The sequence below is a fragment of the Arvicola amphibius genome, chromosome 12, assembly GCF_903992535.2.
Source record: "Arvicola amphibius chromosome 12, mArvAmp1.2, whole genome shotgun sequence".
NCBI lineage: Eukaryota > Metazoa > Chordata > Mammalia > Rodentia > Cricetidae > Arvicola > Arvicola amphibius.
The window spans coordinates 9,885,807-9,904,929 of record NC_052058.2 but is presented as its reverse complement, the minus strand read 5'-3'; the positions used below and the strand labels follow the sequence as shown (position 1 = coordinate 9,904,929).

The 19,123-nt window shown below is 44.0% G+C and overlaps 1 protein-coding gene across 1 annotated transcript in view; it reads left to right on the top strand.

Moving 5' to 3' along the window:
• Rab3gap2 (RAB3 GTPase activating non-catalytic protein subunit 2) overlaps positions 1–18,944 on the top strand; it is a 79,860-nt gene extending 60,916 nt beyond the window's left edge. The window contains 16 exon segments of the mRNA XM_038349687.2: positions 289–449; positions 2,685–2,744; positions 2,746–2,848; positions 2,851–2,898; positions 5,593–5,706; positions 5,864–5,908; positions 5,911–5,969; positions 9,035–9,101; positions 10,301–10,371; positions 11,518–11,553; positions 12,881–12,955; positions 13,384–13,602; positions 14,376–14,465; positions 15,141–15,359; positions 16,130–16,288; positions 16,433–18,944. Coding sequence (XP_038205615.1) covers positions 289–449; positions 2,685–2,744; positions 2,746–2,848; positions 2,851–2,898; positions 5,593–5,706; positions 5,864–5,908; positions 5,911–5,969; positions 9,035–9,101; positions 10,301–10,371; positions 11,518–11,553; positions 12,881–12,955; positions 13,384–13,602; positions 14,376–14,465; positions 15,141–15,359; positions 16,130–16,288; positions 16,433–16,582 — 1,676 coding nt within the window. The 3' untranslated portion in view covers positions 16,583–18,944.
• Positions 18,945–19,123: the final 179 nt, after the last annotated feature.

Genomic DNA, 19,123 nt, shown 5'->3' with positions numbered 1-19,123 from the left:
GGGGTGGCCCCACCCTCAGTGTGCTGGGTCCTCTGCCATCAACCACTAATCACAAAAATGCTGTACAGGCTTGCCTACAGACTGAGCTCTTTTCTCTCAGATGACTCTAGCTTGTGTCAAGTTGATAAAAACCCAGTTGGCACATGATATTAATTTTCTAGTGCATTTAGAAATAGCAGGTGCATCTTTGAGGGATTTAGTTTAAACGTAAAGGATGAAACCCACGAATTACACCCCCAAACAGACAGGGTAAGATTTTACCTTCTGCTTTTCTTCTTGTCTGTGCAGTGGCCATTGATGAGACATGGGATTCTCAGTCTGTGTCCCCTTGGTGGCAGCAGATGCGCATGGCCTGTATTCAGTCGGAGAACAATGGAGCTGCCCTGCTGTCTGCACACGTTGGGCATTCTGTTGCTGCCCAGATGTCCAGCAGTTCTACAGATAAGAGAGTGAGTGGGCAGCTTGTGGTGGCACTCTGTTGGCTGATGGGCCTTTCCATGCCTGGGTAGATAACTTGCAGTGCCCTGGAGCATCTAGAATGTGGGGTGTGTGAGGAACTTGAAATAACAGGTAATGGATAGTGGTGCATTCCTCACGAAGAGGTCAGGGCCACACTGGACCGCTTCTTGGGTTTATTCAGGTTTTGCCATCCCATGATTTTCTCCATCATCCTCCTCTTACACACCCGGCACTGAGTCAGATGAACGAGCACTTTACCAGACACCCGAGTGGGTCTGTAGTGGTTTACTGTAAACTTCGTCAGTCCTGGAAGTTATGGGCAAAGTGTACCAGATTGAGGTGTTTACAGTGATCAAGTTAGCTGGTACATCCTGTCAACGTCCTAAGCAGAGCAGCCCTTGCATGTCAGAGACCAGAAGACTCATTATTATTATTATTATTATTATTATTAAAAATTTCCGCCTCCTTCTCACCTCCCATTTCTCTCCACCTCCCTTAACTCCCCTCCCCCTCCCTTTCCAGTCCAAGGAGCAGTCAGGGTTCCCTTCCCTGCAGGAAGTCCAAGGTCAACCCCCTCCATCCAGGTCCAGGAAGGTGCGCATCTAAACAGACTAGGCTCCCCCAAAGCCAGTACATGCAGTAGGATCAAAACCCAGTGCCATTGTTCTTGGCTTCTCAGTCAGCCTTCATTGTCAGCCACGTTCAGAGAATCCGTTTTGATCCCATGCTTTTTCAGTCCCAGTCGAGCTGGCCTTGGTGAGCTCCCATTAGACCAGCTCCACTGTCTCAGAGTGTGGGCGCACTCCTCGTGGTCCTGACTTCCTTGCTCATGTTCTCCCTCCTTCAGCTCCTCATTTGGGCGCTGGGAGCTCAGCCCTGCGCTCCAGTGTGGGTCTCTGTCTCTATCTCCATCTCTTCATCTCTTCATCGCCAGATGAAGCTTCTATGGTGATATGCAAGATATTCATCAGTGTGGCTATGGGAAAGGGCCATTTCAGGCTCCCTTTCCTCAGCTGCCCAAGGAACTAGCTGGGGACATCTCCATGGATACCTGGGAACCCCTCTAGGGTGAAGTCTCTTGCTAACCATAAAATGGCTCCCTTAATTAAGATATCTTCTTCCCTGCACCCCTATCCACCCTTCCTCCATCCTAACCATCCCATTCCCCCAGGGTCTCCCCATCCTCCCCTCCTCACTTTTCTCTCCACATCTCCCCATCACCCCTTACCGCCACCCCACCACCACCCCCAAGATCCCAATTTTTGCCTGGCAATCTAGTCTACTTCCAATATCCAGGAGGATAACTATATGTTTTCCTTTGGGTTCAACTTCTTATTTAGCTTCTCTAGGATCAGGAATTATAGGCTCACTAGCCTTTATTTATGTCTAGAATCCACTGATGAGTGAGTACATACCAAATTCATCTTTTTGGGTCTGGGTTACCTCACTCAGAATAGTGTTTTCTATTTCCATCCATTTGCATGCAAAGTTCAAGATGTCATTGTTTTTTATCGCTGAGTAGTACAAAGTTCAAATCCAAAAGACACTTAAGGTCATGCTCAACCTCTTTAGCGATCAGGGAAGTGCAAATCAAAACAACTTTGAGATACCATCTTACACCTGTCAGAATGGCTAAAATAAAAAAAAAAAAAAAAAAAAAAAAAACACTGATAGCCTTTGCTGGAGAGGATGTAGAGTGCAAACCACTTTGGAAATCAGTGTGGCGGTTTCTCAGGAAATTCGGAATCAACCTATCCCAGGATCCAGCAATACCACTCTTGGGAATATACCCAAGAGATGCTCTATCATACTACAAAAGCATTTGTACAACTATGTTCATAGCAGCATTATTTGTAATAGCCAGAACCTGGAAACAACCTAGATGCCCTTCAATGGAAGAATGGATAAAGAAAGTGTGAAATATATACACATTAGACCAGAAGACTCTTTAAGATGCACACCGCCTGAGCCTGACTTATTACCACAGGACCTCTTCTAAATGTCCCGAGTGTCCATCTCCTCCAGTCAAGTATTAAATCTGTAAAATGACGTCTCTGTTGCTTTCATTTAAGTTAATGCTATTCAAAGTCTTTGCCAGGCAACTGGGGTGTGGCTCAGTATTAGACCACTTGCCTAGCATATGTAAGGGCATGGGTTTGATCCCCAGAAAATGAAATGAAAGCAAACATATTGCCCAAAGTGTGAGCAGGATATTTTTTTCTCAGTTTTCCCAGACAGCTTTGGGTGCTGATGCAGAGCCCTCAACAGACTCCTGGGAAGCCCTTTTCTCTTGACACCGAGTACTGGAAGCTCCTGCTGAAGCAGCGGGATACTGCCCTCATCCTCCAGACCCTGCTCCACAGCAAGGCCAGTCCTCCAGCTGCCAAGTGTCATCTCCACAGACAGAGCCAATTCCAAGGCTTTCTGTGAAGAAAACTGGTTAGAAGGAGGAAAGGTGAGCCGAAGCCCATGACTATTTGCATGCACACACACATGATTCTGAGTACATATTCACTTGTTCATGAAGTGACATATTTCTGAGACTCCCATCCTGCTCCCAGGTCCCACCTCACCCACTAGTGGACACCTGAGTCTTGCTCATGGTCAGAGTGCATTCAAGTGTCTCCAAGAGACCATTCCCAACCAGCTTCTCCTCCTCTCCTGATCTCCTTAGAGCTAATAGTGCCATCCCTTCCTCTCTTCCCCTTTGTGTTTATAAATTTTCCTGAAGTGCATGTTTTACGTGCCACATAATAGTCATGTGTATTTATGAGATACAGTGTGACGTTTTAATACGTTTATGCATCATTAGTTCTGATCCATTATGTAGCTGTTTGTCACTGTTTTGTGTCAGGAGCACTCAAAGTCCTCTCTGATATCTGTGTTGAATGTTCAGTTTAGTGTCCCTGCTGCACTGGGGACCAGAAGTTACTCAGCCGTCCAGAGGCACCCTAGTACCTACCATCCTCTCTCCATCCTTCTCCCTGCATTCTCCCTGGCCTCTTGCTCATTGCTCTTCTACCCTCTCCTTCTATGAGAGTAACTGTAATTTCCACATGTAAGCAAGAGCATTCAGCATTGTCCTCGTCTCTGATGCATTACTTTCTATTGACCTACAGCCATTATGGTTTGGGGGCATAAGAACCTTTGTTTCAATTGTCTCTGAGAACAGCCCATTCTCCTTACCAGAGGCCCTGTTAGGCACTTGATATCGGAATATTATTTCAAATGCTTCTAGATTATTACGTTTTGTTTATTTAATGCATGAGTGTGTGTGCATGCATGTGTGTACTGGTACATGTACTTACAGGTACATGGACTTTGTGTGTATGCATGGATGCCAGAAGAGGGTGTCAGGTGTCCTCTATCAGGGTCCTTCTATTCCTTTGAGGCAGGGTCTCTTTCCAAACCTGGGGTTCAAATTATCTAGGTTAGTTTAGGTTGGAAGCCAGAAAGAGCCAGGGATCCTTCAGTCTCTGCCGACCTTAGAGATGGGCTTACAGGAGTGTGCTGTCTGCTTCTCTTGTTACATGGGCAATAAGCTCTGTACTCTGGGCCTCATGATTGTGAAGTACTTATCAAACCCTGAAATCTCTTCAGCCCTGTAAGTATTTATAGATTTTTACTTCTTAACTTGCTTTCTCATTCTTTATAAGATTTGTGATGGTTTTTTTAACTGTAAATTTCCTCTATACCATATTGTCCCCTAATGATGTTGAGGTATACCATTGCAATATTAACCCAAGAAATGCAGTCAGGGGTATAATTCCAGAGTAACACTTTGAGATAGTTCAGAAGCCAGACATGAAGTTCATTCTCCCAGCACCCTGCTCACAGATGATGGTGAGTTTACTATGAAGCATTATTTTTATGGGAAATTGTTTGAATCAGAATAAGAGGTAAGCCAGGCATGGTGGCATACATGTTAGTCCCAGCTATTCTGGAAGCAGATGGGGGAATGAACATTTGAACTAATAAATTTCAACCTGGCCCTTGTGGGCATTACTCATACCTGTTCCCTACCCCCAAAGATAGGAAGTTTAGGGTAAAAGTTAGTGTATACCATTTTTAAATGTATACTTTATTCTAGATGATAAACAGAATTTTTCACATGTCTTGATATTTTCAGCTGCCACTTAAAATTTTTTGTATTCTCTCACTGAGTAAAATGTGAATTGTGACTAAATTTTGCCCATAGATATTTTACCTAGCAACGTTAGGTGTACACTACATGTGTTCTGGGGTGGGTGGGGTCACTTGGCAGTGACTCTACGTGAGAGTGCTTGCTGCCAACCATGAGTCCCTGAGTGCAAATTCTCAGAACTCACGTGAAAAGCCAAGCGTGGCTGTGCACATTTTATCCCCAGCACTGTGGGGCAGGTGGACAGACTGCAGTTCGCTGCCATCGTGGATTCAGGTTCAGTGAGAGACCGTCTCAAGTGATTGAGGCAGAGTAACAGCAGGACACCGTCATCCTCCTCTGATGTCATGTGTGCGTTTGTGTACACATGTACAGACACATTTGCATTTAAGTCGTGGGGGTAGGCATTAGTTCCACTGAAAGAGCAATTGTCTGGCATGCATAGTCCCGGGCTTAATCCCCAGCACCTTGTAACTAGGTGTGTTGGCATATACTTGCCCCATCACCTTAGAGGTGGGAGTAATAGCATCAGAAGTTCAAGGTTCATCCTTAGCTACATGATGGGTTTGAAGCCAGCCTGACGTAAGATTCTTTTTAAACCAAAAAATAAAAAAAGAAAAAAGAATTCTTTAAAAAAAATAGTAATTTTCTCATCTGTGTCTGGTATACTTTGTTTGAATTTATGGACCTAGCAAGTGTACAACATATAGTATTGGCACATGTTCATTATGTTTATTTAAGATTGTTCTCAGTGTAGAAGTGTGCCCCAGATATTAGTTGTCTTGTTTGCCCTCCCAAGTTGGATGGTGTGTATTAACACTGCTATGAGTCTCATGCTCTTCGGTATCAGCTTCGGTTGATTCACAGCTGAATGTGGTGTGTATCTCTGGTCTTGAGGGAATATCCGGCATACTCTGTATTTGGCTCCATTTAATACATTGCTACTCAGATTTTTACCGTATTTCGTTTTCTTTCTTATCTTATACCTGTAGGTGGTGTTGCAGACAGTGTAGCCAAGTGGATATTTAAACAGGACCTCAGCCCTGAACTGTTGAAATGTGCCCACCAAGAAAGAGATCCAGAAAACCCAGATGAACCCAAAGAAGGTATTGCGCGAAGTTTCCTTGAGGTGCCAGAGGTGCAGATAGACCTAGGAGCCATACAGGTGACACCCCACATAACGAGCACTACGGGATTCCAGGGGTGCAGTGACGTAGCCACGTCCATTGTTCCTACGATGCTGTTGCCCTCTGTGTCTTTCAGACTTGCTGCGTTTAGCCTATGAGCAGTTCCCGTGTAGCCTTGAGCTCGTGTGCTGCATGCACATTGCTGCTGGGAGTAGTTGTTCAGTGGAATAAAGAACCCAGAGGTGCGTCCCTCTCCGTCTGCTGATTGTGTCTGCACACGTGTCCCCGGGCCAGGCTTGTCCTGGAGCTCACTAAACATTTGCTTTTTACCTTGTGCCTGTACTAGTAGCTGTGCTAGTGCTTTTCACACATTGCCTTGTATGTATGTGTGTGGCAGTACTAAGTGTTGAACCTATAGCTTCATGGTTGCTAGGCAGCACCTGAACGCTGAGCTATAGCCTCAGCCCCTTTAAACTTATTATTTCCTGGAGACAGGATCTTGTTAAGTTACCTTTACTAGCATTGAACTTGTGGCTTTCCTGAGTAGTGAGCAATGTGCACAGCAGTGGCCAGCTGTGTTCTTAAGTGATCTCAGTGGTGCTTCATTCAGATCTAGGAGTTTGATCCTCATTTCTAGTTCCTAGCCTTCCCTTTTTCATTGACTAGAAACATGGTTGAAGACTGGCCATAATTAGTACTTTGCTGTGGGGACTCAGCGAGAAGGTGATGGGGGAATATGAACAGGATTCCCATCCTGGCACCAGGGTTCGGTTAAGTTAGCAAGGACAAGTCTATTATTTAAATGACTCTTAGTGTATTCTCTTAATACATAACACCATTACATATTAAAGAACCTTTATTAGGGGGAGGAAGGATGTCCTATTGTAGCAGTGTGAGTCAATTCACCTTTGAATGCAGCCCAAGATAAAGACCTCAAAAAAAATTTCAGGTTCCAGAGGAGTCATTTACAAGAATTTTTATGAGGGAGGCTTGAGTGAAGGAGGTGGCAAAGGAAATTGCTACAAGATGCTCTCATGTCTTGTTTCATCTTGGTGTCGAGCCTGAAGGATTGATGCCCTCCTTAAATGGCTGAGTGGGTGGAGTAATAGATTTGGTGGCCAGTCGTACATCAGCCGTTCAGTTGGGATCCAAAGCCAAGCCTGGAGCCACTCTGAGGGTACTTCCAGACCAAAGTGCCCACAGAAAGATTGTGACCCTAAGGATGTGGGAAATGAGGCCTTGTCGGCGAGCTAAGAGGCAGCGTACATAGTAGGGCTGTTCCTGGGTTATCGTCCTTATCCAAATGTAAGAAAAGTGGTGACCATAGACACTACAGCCATCAGACACAAGGCTGCCATCAGGACTTTGACTTTGACTTTACCAAGATGGCACGTAGTGTTAGGTTGGTGCCATTTCACGCAGAAATGCAGGAGGAAATCAAAACTATACTTGTTAGAGCTCACTGAGGACAAGGACAAAGCACACAGCTTCAGGTAAGGAGAGAGCCCGTGTTCCTGACCCGACTGGTGGCAGGCAGTATAGTCCTGTGCTAAGAGAAAGAGGAAGGGAACATTACAGTATTTGGTTCTGCTCACAGAGTTGGCTCAGCTGCCTTTGTGCCCAGTTGCCAATTCTTCCAGCTAATCCTAGTTACAGCATACAGCTGGCATGACCTTGGGAAACATCCCTGAGCCCACTGTCTCAATTTCTTCCTAAATGAGAATATTCTATGGTAGCAGTCATCTTGAGGAGTAGAGAAAGTGGCCCCATCAGTGTAATCATTGGCCTCTCCTAGGATGGTTTGAATAATGGCTGTCTTGTTTGTGTGGTTTTCTTGTTAACACATCTCACCCCATCCCAACTTCAACACTATACCTACATCTACCTTTAATTTTAAATTGAATTATATTTGGAGACTTTGCAGTATCACCATGGGTGGGACAGTAGTGATGGGGGCTTCAGAAGGTTTTAGCCAACATCTGGATGATTTTGTGAGCATTACATGCTAACATGTGAATGTGAGGATATCAGCCTTTGTGATAACACAGATGGCTTTTAAGCCTTCCCTCTGACATTTCCTGGTCCCTTGCTCTAGTTCCTCTCTCCTTACCATTTGCTCCTGACACTCTGATGTGCTTGCTTTCATATTTATTGTCTAGCTCCCTCACTAGACTCTACCCTCAGTAAAGACCAGGATTTGGGTCCATTTTGTTCACTGTGGTTTTCCCGGGACCTTAAATAAGTTTTATGCATAGTAGCTGCTCCAGATTGTTGCATAATGATTGTTTGCAAAAAGAAACTAAGTTTTCATGCCTGTGAAATTCAAGTATTGCATGTAGAGAACAATTGTGTGATATAGAGACTGCAGAGAACGTGAATCTCCCTGTCAGCATGACCTGGGGTGTATCTAGAAATTAATCATTAATTAGATAATGAAATGATTGAAGTTATCTCATCAAAAGTTATTTTTTTACCTAATTTACAGATATCTTTGTGTTTTATTTTCTTTTCCCTCCTTCTTGTTTGTTTGAATCAGGGTTTAGCTATATAGCTTAGCCTGGAATTCCATTTTTCGCCTTTGTGGTCTAGAATTCATGGTCTTTCTGCTTCTATCAATTTCTTTTTATTTGCTTACTTGTTTGTTTTTGAAGCAGGGTCTAACTGTGTTGCCTTGGCTGTCCTGCAACTCACTGTGTAGACCAGGCTGGCTTCAAACTCACAGAGATCCACCTGCCTCTGCTTCCTGAGTTCTAAGATTAAAGGTGTGCACCACTATACCCAGCGGCTGCTGCTTTGGCGGTGGTAATGGTGCTGCTGCGTCTTCCTTTTCCTCCTCTTCCTCTTTCATGTATGTCTGTGTACTAAATGTGTGCCCAGGACCCTCGGAGATTATATAGATAATCGTAAGCCATCATGTGGGTCCTCTGTAAGAGCAACGGTGCTCTTAATCACTGAACCATCTCTCTAGCACCTTTTCCAAATTCTTAAGTAAATTTATGCAGAAAATTTAGTAAGAATTCTTTAATAAATTTAGTAAAATTTAGTAAGAAAATTCAGTGGGGGCTGGAGGGGTGGCTTGGTGGCTAAGGTTGCTTGCTTCAGAGGACCTGAGTTGAGTTCTCAGCACACTAGTCTGGATGCTCACACGTGCCTGTAACTCTAGCTTCAGGGGATCTGATAGCCTCCTCCAGCTCACACACAGCATTCACTCACCACAGACACACACATAAAGAAAAGGAAATCTTAAAAGGTTTTCATTGATGTCAAATAACCTTTATCTTTTTTTTCTCTCTCTCTCCTGTCTAAGGAAGCGCGCTTTCTGGTTAGGTCCATAGAACACTTGAAGCACATTCTTAATGCACATGTTCAAAATGGTGAGTAGCAGATGTTAAGCCCTCATGGACTCATGGAGCTCCTGCCATGATAGGACATGAATTGTCAAGCTGACATCCTCCACCAGCTTCTGGCTCTTGCCCTAGCAGCCCCTGTAACTGCTTCCTTCCAGGACTGTGGAGCACTGCTGCTGGTTGCCAGCTGCTTTGCTATGTAAAGAAATGCTCAGGTTTTGGTCTCGTTTACTCAGTTGAGTTCTTTAAATATTTTTAATGTTCTAAAGTACTTTTTTGTCTTTTGGGGAGTGGTTGGTTGTTTTCCTCATGCAGTAAGGCCTCTTGTTGCCCAGGCCACCCTTGAGCTCCTGACCCTCACAAAGGCTAGCATTACGGGCATGAACCACCACATCTGGCTACCTTGATGGACTTTTAATATTTCGTTATTTTAATTTTTTTACATAAGAATGAATCTGTCCTCAATAATGTGTGCCTGTCTTTAATGATGAATTTCTGAGATGTGCTGGGAGACCAGCAGGTATCATGTTAACAGACGTTTCCCCGGAGGTCTTCCCACACCCACGTCACTGTCTCAGCCAGTGTGTGCTCCCTTTGTTTCAGACTCTCACCAAAGCTTGAGAGCCAGGAGTGCTAATCTGTAGCAGTAGCTGAGCATGTGCGAGGCCCTGTGTCCCACCCCAGCACTGCCCCCCTGCACAGCCCCCTGCACAGCCCCTTGCACAGCCCCCTGCACAGCCCCCAGCACACCAAAGCAAGCAAGCAAACCCTCAAAATCTTTCTGGCGGCTGTGTGATGTGATGATGATGATGATGATGATGATGATGATATTTTTTCCTTGTGATACGAGTTTTATACTTATGCTTAAAGCTATACTCCTCTGTTCACTTATTCTTTTATTAAAAATGAAAATTCTGGGGCTGGGGAGATGGCTCAGAGGTTAAGAGCATTGCCTGCTCTTCCAAAGCTCCTGAGTTCAATTCCCAGCAACCATATGGTGGCTCACAAACATCTGTAATGGGGTCTGGTGCCTTCGTCTGGCCTGCAGGCATACACAGAGGCAGAATATTGTATACCAAATAAATAAATAAATAAATAAATAAATAAATAAATATGAAATTTCTGTATACAATGCAAGAAGTAATATATAAATAAACTTGGGGACGAGAGTCCCATGTCTGAAGTCGCATCTGTAGCGCTCTGTTCTTGTTTCATTTGCTGTCTAGGTATCGCGTTGATGATGTGGAATACATTCTTAGTTAAAAGGTTTTCTGCTGCCACCTACTTGATGGATAAGGTGAGGTGATGTTAATTGTCTCATACTTAACTAGTTCCCTTAATTTATTGATATTAGAAAGATTGTTCACACTGGGGTGTGTGGACAGTTGACAGACTGTTTCTGGTTGTCCGATAGTGTGGTTTAGTCCTGCTGGCTTAAATGTACTTCTGAGGGCTAGCATTTTGTGTGTGTGTGTGTGTGTCTGTGTGTCTGTGTATGTGTATACATGTATATATTTGAGATTATAAGAAAATTACACATCATTAACCCCCTTTCTTTTTTTCCTTCCAGCTCCTCCCATGCACACACATTCTCGCTGTCTTTCAAATTCATGACCACTTTTTCTTTGATCATTGTTACATATATACACATATACTCTTAAACATATGAGTCCAACCTGTTTATGTTTTCAGAGCTGACTATTGTGTAGTATTGGATAACCAATTGGTGTGCTCTTTTCTGGGGAAGCTACTTCTCCTACTCAGATTATTCCTTAGTTGTCCATAGCTCTTTGTCCGTGTTGAGGCCGCATGAGCTCTCCCTCTTCCACGTTAGCACGTCTGTTGTGACGTCCTTGTTCAGCTCATGTTTAGACAGCAGTGCTGGTGAGACTTCATGGGCGTAGCTTTTCTGATGTCTCTAGGAGAAACAGTCTCAAGTGTTCTCAAGTTTCCCCTGTGTACCACTCTCCCTTGCCCAGCAAGAAATTTTACTTATTGGTTTAAAAACACACATTTAACTAGGGGAGGAGGAAATTATTTTGATTTATTTTACTTTATTTGTATGATTGTTTTGCCTACATGCATGTATTTGTACCACGTACATGCCTGTTGAAGCCCCTAGAACTGGGTTTACAGATGGTTGTAAGCCACCATATGGGTGCAGGGAATTGAACCTAGGTCCTCTATAAGAGTGGCAAGTGCTCTTAATTGCTGAGCCATCTCTCCAGCCCAAGAATTTGCTTTTGAAAATAATTATTCGTGAGCTCTGTGTGATATTTTGTGATATATAGATATAGATATACCACAATTGTTGGTAGCCTGCCAATGGTTAATTACTGGCATATATATTGTAGCTGTAATTCTGGTTGCTGGTTGCTTTTTATTTTCTGTACGGTTCCAATGCCTTTTAGTTTAAATTGTTAATTATTATACTTTGTTTCAGGTTGGGAAGTCTCCAAAGGATAGGTTATGCCGAAGGGTGAGTCTCCCTGTTAAACCTGTGCTCTGCATATCTTACTGTATGAGTGAACTTTGATTTCCACTATTGAGATGACCTCTGTGGAGAGAACAGAGATGGAGAGCTCTGCATTAAGGAAATAGTTGTGATCTCTGGTCCCTCAGTTTCCCTGTCTAGATTGGCAGCTAGTATGTGTAAGTCTTAAGGTTCGTTTGTCTTTGGACTCTGGACTGAAAGCAGCAAATTGCCATCTCTGCCTGGGTCTCCTCTGCACCAGCATCTTATAGTAGAGACATCTGACCTCACTTGCAGGCAGATTATACCTAGAATGAATAACCACCGACCTCAGTTGAGATTCTGATCACGGACACTGCGACTGCCCATCAGTATGTTCCCTCCAAACTGTGACGTGTTCTTACATATCTCCAGAAATGTGAGACACACATATCGAACTTAGGGGAATCTTATTCCCAGACTGGCAGTGTGGCTAGAGTTAAGTTTGTATGTGTGCAAGTACGCACGCACACACTCTGAGTTATGTACTTTGAAGGTGTGAGGAATCGAGTGATTGTTGACTTTAAAAAGATTATCCAACCGGGCGGTGGTGGCGCACGCCTTTAATCCCAGCACTCGGGAGGCAGAGGCAGGCGGATCTCTGTGAGTTCGAGACCAGCCTGGTCTACAAGAGCTAGTTCCAGGACAGGCTCTAAAGCCACAGAGAAACCCTGTCTCGAAAAACCAAAAAAAAAAAAAAAGATTATCCAGAAATGCAGTAACCCCTCACACAGGCCTGTAGGAGGGGTCAATGGGAACTATTTCTTGCCAAAAATGTGAATTTGGTATTTGGTTGTCAAATAGGGAATTCTAGTTTTATTCAGATAATTCAGTTCAGTGCCTTCAGGATGCCATGAAACCAGCAGCCCAGGTTGTTTCTTCAGAACTTAGAACATGTTGAACCATGGTTGTATATCTTACCATATCCCATGGTTAGTTGACTAGCAAGTGCCTTAGCAAATTGAAGGATCTGTAGTTACTGTGCACAATCTCTCCCCCTGCCCTTTGGTGGTGCTACAGACTGAATCCAGAGTCTTACATATGCTAAGTATATGCCCAACCACTGAGGCACACCCTCACCAGACATTAAGATTGAAAGTAATAACACTAATATCACTAGTATCACACTAAAGGCTAATATCAAATTGATCGATGCTACCAAACCCTCTGGCAGGAACTAATGACTTCAGATTGTATTCAGTATAGAAAAGCAGGCAAGTGGACGTGCTGAAGTCTCGTTTCTCTAATAGTACAGAAGTTTTGATGGGGTCATAATGTTCCTTTCTGAGAACAGGATGTGGGGATGAGTGACACAGCAGTGACGTCCTTCCTCGGATCCTGCCTGGACCTTCTCCAGACCTCACTGGAGGTAAAAGGCGTGTGCACGGTGGGGCATGCCTGGAATCCCCTCTTGGGAGGCTGGGATAGAAGGCTAGCCAGGGCCTTGAAGTGAGACTACACACACACACACACAGAGCATGTGTTTCCCCCTACACGCTCATTCGAGTGGCTCTTTAGATATTAAATAATCTGAAAATCATTGAGCTTAAATGACATGATGGGTTTATTTATCATATTTATTGTACAACATTATTATTGTATATTTTGACTTTAGCCTTAAAAGTGATATTCTTTCTCTTCCTTTCTCTCCCCCTCCCTTTCCCCCTCTCTCTGAATTATTTTTGTGGTTTTTGTTATAAATAGGGAATACAGGCTGAGTTTGCACTTTGGGATATTGCCGTTTGCAGTTCCTATTCTCCAGCTCCTGACAGAGTCTTCTATTCTCAACTTCCACAGGCTGACATTAGCAGGGATGAAATGCAGATGCCGGTCCTGGACACTGAGGATGCCTGGCTGTCCGTGGAGGGCCCCATCTCTATAGTGGAACTGGCGCTCGAGCAGAAGCCTATCCACTACCCACTGGTGGAGCATCATTCCATCCTGTGCTCCATCCTGTATGCAGCCATGCGCTTTTCTCTTAAGAGTGTGAAGCCTCTCGCTCTTTTTGATAGCAAGGTGAGACCCCAGAGGGTTTCAGAGTTGTTGGCTAACAGGTACATGGGGTTCTATGTCTTCAGTTCTTTAGCGGTTTGTGAGATATGATGCACTGAGTCCCGTCCTTATCCCCTACCTAGTTCCATTCTTCTAATTTACTCATGACATCCTTCTCATTCTGCATATTCTCCCTAGATACATCCAGACTCACTCATGCATCTAATGAGTGTGCTTCTGTTCAGTGCCCTAAGGAGTTTGTATCTAGAACACATCTGGAGACCCTCACTCCTTGCTGCCTTGACTTCAGTTTGCTTTCCCTTGAGGTCCCTGGCTTGAGTAATTCATGCCACCCTTTGTGCACTAGTGCACACTATCGAGGTTGCTTCATGGAGGTCTTGGGTAAAGGGTCAACTAGACTGGGGAGGAGGATGTAGCTGTGTCTGTGGGATGACTCACTTGACCACCGGGACCTCTCAGGGAGTGAGTGGCACACCAAGGCAGAAGCAACAGTTGTTCGGAGCCCAGTCTGGAATATGACTGGCTGCCACCTGTCTAATCATGTTTGCTGGCGGTCAGCAGGCCACAGTCCAGGGGAGGAGTGCTAGATGAGTGGAGGCGGCTGCAGCTCAGGTGCTGGCACTAGGTACCAAGTTAGATGAGGGAACACCATGAAGATCAACTATGAATTACTCGTGCTAAAGTGCTTTCATGTTTCAGATCTCTCCCTTAGGCTCTACTAGTCCGTAATCACCAGTGTTTTTTTGTTCTTGTTTTTTTGATCTTTCTCTTTTTAGGGAAAGAATGCATTTTTCAAAGACTTAACTTCAATTCAGTTATTACCTAGTGGGGAAATGGATCCAAATTTCATTTCTGTAAGACAACAGGTAAGTCAAATACTGGATTTTGTTCTTACTTCTTAGAGGAGATAACAGAGCACAAGTATAGCTGTCTTTAAAAAAAAAAAAAAAAAAAAAAACCACCAAGAGCTAGTTTCCTTAATGTATGTTTCTTTACTGCTATCGAAGTAACTTTAGAGTCAGTGGGATGGCCCAGCAGGCAAAGGCACTTAGTGACCTTAGTTGAACCTCCAGGACCCTCATGGCAGAAAGAGTTGACACCTCCACATTGTTGCTGTGGCGTGCACACACACACACACACACACACACTTTAAAAATTAAAAGGCCAGGTGGTGGTGGTGGTGGTGCACACCTTTAATCCTAGCACTTGAGAGGCAGAGGCAGGCAGATCTCTGAGTTTGAGGCCAGTCTGGCCTATAGAATGAGCTCCAGGACAGAGTAACCCTGTCTCAAAAGGTCAAATAAATTTTTTAAAAAATTAATTTTAATGGAGTATCTCTGGTTGACACAAAGTTGTGTGTATGGGGGCAGCCTGGCATACTCCATAGCACTGAGTATGGGGAGGACAGCAGCTCTGCAGTCAGTTCTTCCACTCACACGAACTCTTGGGCTTGCACTCGGGCAACCGGGTTATACAGCAGGCACTGGGTTGCTGTAAATGAAAAGGACTGACAAGTCAGTGCTGTGCTTCCTGTCTTCAAGTTCTTACTGAAAGTTGTCAGTGCAGCTGTCCAGGCCCAGCATTCTGTCACCAAGGACAAAGAACCCTCCGAAGAGGCGGCAACCACTCACTGGAAAGACCAAAACTGGCCAGTTCTGGCTGTGGATTTAGCTCATCACCTTCAAGTGAGCGAAGATGTCATTCGAAGGCATTATGTGGGAGAGCTGTACAACTATGGAGCTGACCTCTTAGGAGAGGAGGTAAGAATGACCTGTGATGTCATTCTTGGGGCTCAGGCTATAAAACAGACAGCTGAAGGGAGCAGTAAACGAATGTTAAGAGTTGGATATTGTGGTGCATGCATTTGGGGTGTAGAGGCAGGATAACAATATTAAGGTCATCCTATCTATGTAAGCCAGCTTGGGCTGAACGAGACCCAGTCTCAGAGTAAACAACAGAAGAATAGAAAGCTGTAGCCAGAGCTGTGCTTGGTGCCAGGTTCATATAGGAGTAAGGCTGCCTGTGGAACTGGAGGAGCAGAAAAGCACAGACGATTCTGTATCAAGAGACAAAAGTGAGCAGAGCCATAGGCTAAATAGGAGCCTCAGTGGGTGGAAGAAAGTGATAGCTGAACTGACCTCAAGGGGAGGAAGCAACTAGCCACTCAAAGAGCTGAAGGAACAGTGCCTCAGATGGAAGAGCAGAGTGCAAAGGTTCTGAGATGGGAACCAGCTTGGCAAAGTCCAAGGCTAGAGCCAGTGTGCCTGCCAGGCCTTGTCCGCAGTGAGTAAGAGCGGGTAGGCATCCACTCGCCAGCAAGAATGACGAAGGTGAGGCTAGGATGATCCCTTTCACTTGAAGATAAGATATTGTCATACTGAATTGAAAACTTAGGTAACAAACAAAAAAAATAGCTGATGAGCAAAGATCCTTGGGTCATTATGAGAGCTGAAACAGCTCTCCACTGACAGCCTCCAGGGGACAGGCTGAGTAGCTCTTACTGGATTATTTCTCTCCTGATCATCCTCAGGCCATTCTGCAAGTTCATGACAAAGAAGTTCTGGCGTCTCAGCTGCTCGTGTTGACAGGGCAGAGGCTGGCACATGCACTTTTCCACACCCAGACAAAAGAAGGCATGGAGCTGCTGGCCAGACTCCCACCCACACTCTGCACCTGGCTGAAGGCAATGGTGAGTGCAGAAGCAGAAGGCCTCGTGGGTGACCTTCCTTCAGTGGAATGTCTTTAGTGGGAGAACTTTCATAATAAAGCTTAAGGCAGTCACAATTACCGTTTGACTGCATGAAACTAAAGGACTTTTGTGTCCCATTCGCAGAACACCCAGGATCTTCAGAACACTGATGTGCCAATCGCCACAACAGCTAAACTAGTGCACAAAGTAATAGAGCTCCTGCCGGAGAAGCACGGGCAGTACAGCCTCGTCTTACACCTCATCGAAGCTGTGGAAGCCATGGCTACTTCATGACAGTCGTCCAAAGTCCTGCGACCACATCAGTCACTGCATGTCACTTTACACACCAAGATCTGGAACTTTTTGGAGGTTTTTTTTGTTTTGTTTTGCTTTTTTGTATAATAAATAAATATATTACTTTTAAAAAATGCAATCCTGGCTAAGTTCCATTTCTTCAGTTGAGACTGAAGATAAAATACATTAACTGAGCTATAATTACAGATGCTTTACTGTTTTTTTTCATTCAAATAAGTAACTTTATTGTTAAACTTTGTATTGTAACTGATTATAATTTGCAGATTTCATTCTTACTGTAGTATTCCAGTTCATATCCAGATGACTCCTGTGGAGATTAGGTGTTCATCCAGCTCCCATCAGCATGCTAGAGACTCAGCCCACCCTTTAGAGCATGCAGAGATGTCCTTATGTTTGGCCCTGCACCAGGAAGCCACTGGCAGGGCTCTGGGTGCTGACTGCTTCCTGCCCTGGGGTGCTGCTGCCATCAGAGGAGAAATGGCTTTGAGATCCCAGAAGCGACCTGGAGAAGGACCCCAGGCCTGCTGTACTTGCCAGAATTGGGAATCAGAGATGTGAACAATGCATCAAAATCAATTATAATGTAAATTAAGATTTACTCTTTATTTTGTCAAGTTCCAGAATTGTATCCACATCAGGTAATTGTAAAAAATGTATTATCTTGTAAAACTTCATGTTAAAAAAAAAAAAAAGAACAAAGCAAAGATTCTAAAATATTTAAAGTCCAACTTTATTTTTCTTCCAAGTGTTCAAAATATGTTGCCTGTCCTAGGAGAAGGACAGAGAACATGCTTTGGGCTGTGACAGCCTTAGCAAACCTACCTCACAACTGGGTGGAGAGGACAAACTGCAGCCAGTTCTGTAGCCTGTAGTGCCTAGTGCAGGCCAAGCGCTAAACACATGTGTGAGTCAGACCCACCTGCCCCAGGCTGGCCACGGTGCTTGGCTCTGCTGACCAGCAAGTACTTACTGCGGTGAGACTATCTCTGGAATGTAGCCATAACTGTGGTGACTGCCATGGTCACAGCTGTCACAGTAATCATTCCAATATAGGGAAGAAGGCAACTCCACCATTGTGAAGGTTGAAAATGTCCTTCAGGGACACCCAGTAAAAATCTGAACCTGAACATACACAAATGTGAATTCTTTTCCATTAAAAAGTCAGATCTAAGATCGTGGCTGGCTAAAACTAACGCTGTTAGCAGTCGGATTTCACTAAGAGAAATGTTTCGGTGTTGCCCAGGTGGCTGTGAGGAGCAGCCAGCTGCATGCTGCGATCCTGTAAGCACAGCTTGACTAACATGAATACCGCCCTTTCCAGGGTCCTAGGAGGCCCGTTCTCCCAGGGCCGAGTACTCTGGAAGAAGCTGGAGAGAGTGGGCACTGCTAATGGTCCTTTTACTCTAATCCCATTACTTGTTTTTTGAGGATAAAACTGGCTATATTTACTCTGGTAGATCACATAAGAGAATTAAAACATAAATTAAGTCTCTAAGTTAGATCTGTCATCCAAAAATGTAATACACATAGAATTTAAAAACTAAATCCTGAGTTTAATAAAGGCAGTAAAATATTCTACTACATTACTAAGGGCTTTTAAAATAAATATGATAAAGAAAATTTAACATTTATGTATCCATTCTCTAACAACAAAGTGCCACAAATAAAGGAATTAGGTTCTAATGGGGCTGGTGTCCCTGCAACAAGGGCATGGCATATGCCCTTAACCAGTAGTGTTTCCCTAGATACCCCCCTCTCTCCCTTACAATTACATACTTTTTTTACCCTGCTAATGAAAGTGTTCAGATAATCCTAACTTCTCTACCCCAGGCTGTGCTTAGATGTAGACGTGGAGGAGCCGGGATAATGTAGATAGAACGGTACATTACATAGCCCCAGGCTTTCCACTTTAGCCAAGAGACACAAAAGGTCATCTACGGTGTGAAGCCTGCTGCATTTAAATAGCTTTTTAAATATGATTATTTATGATTTAAAATCATAGCAAACTAAGACTTAGTAACAATAAGCTTACATTGATTACAGCATTCACTTAGAAGTTGCTATGGACCATTTCATGAATAAACAAGTATTCTTACAGTGCACTACAGCAATAGTGAAAGCCCTCTCACCTCACAGGGATGGGTTTACGAGGCAGCTAGATTCTGCTTAGATTAGCCATCCTTGAAAGATCAGTCCAGTATTGGATTGCTCACAAAATGCTCTACTGTCTACTGTCAATGTATTGTGAGTAGTGAATTCTGTATACACCATTACTTTCTGTGTCTATTCACTATTGTGAACTTGTGTATATTAGTGAAATAAATGTTCAGCTTTTATGTTATTTTCTCGACATTCATACATATAAGACAGAGATTTTTTCCCCTCTTGAATAAGTTTGATGATGATCTTCGCAGTACGTTCCAAAATCCTGCTGCCTTAGAAACTTGATGTTTGCTAGTGGGCAGAATGAACTGACCCCTTAACCATGTGTGGGCACACGACTTCCACTCCCCTGCAAAG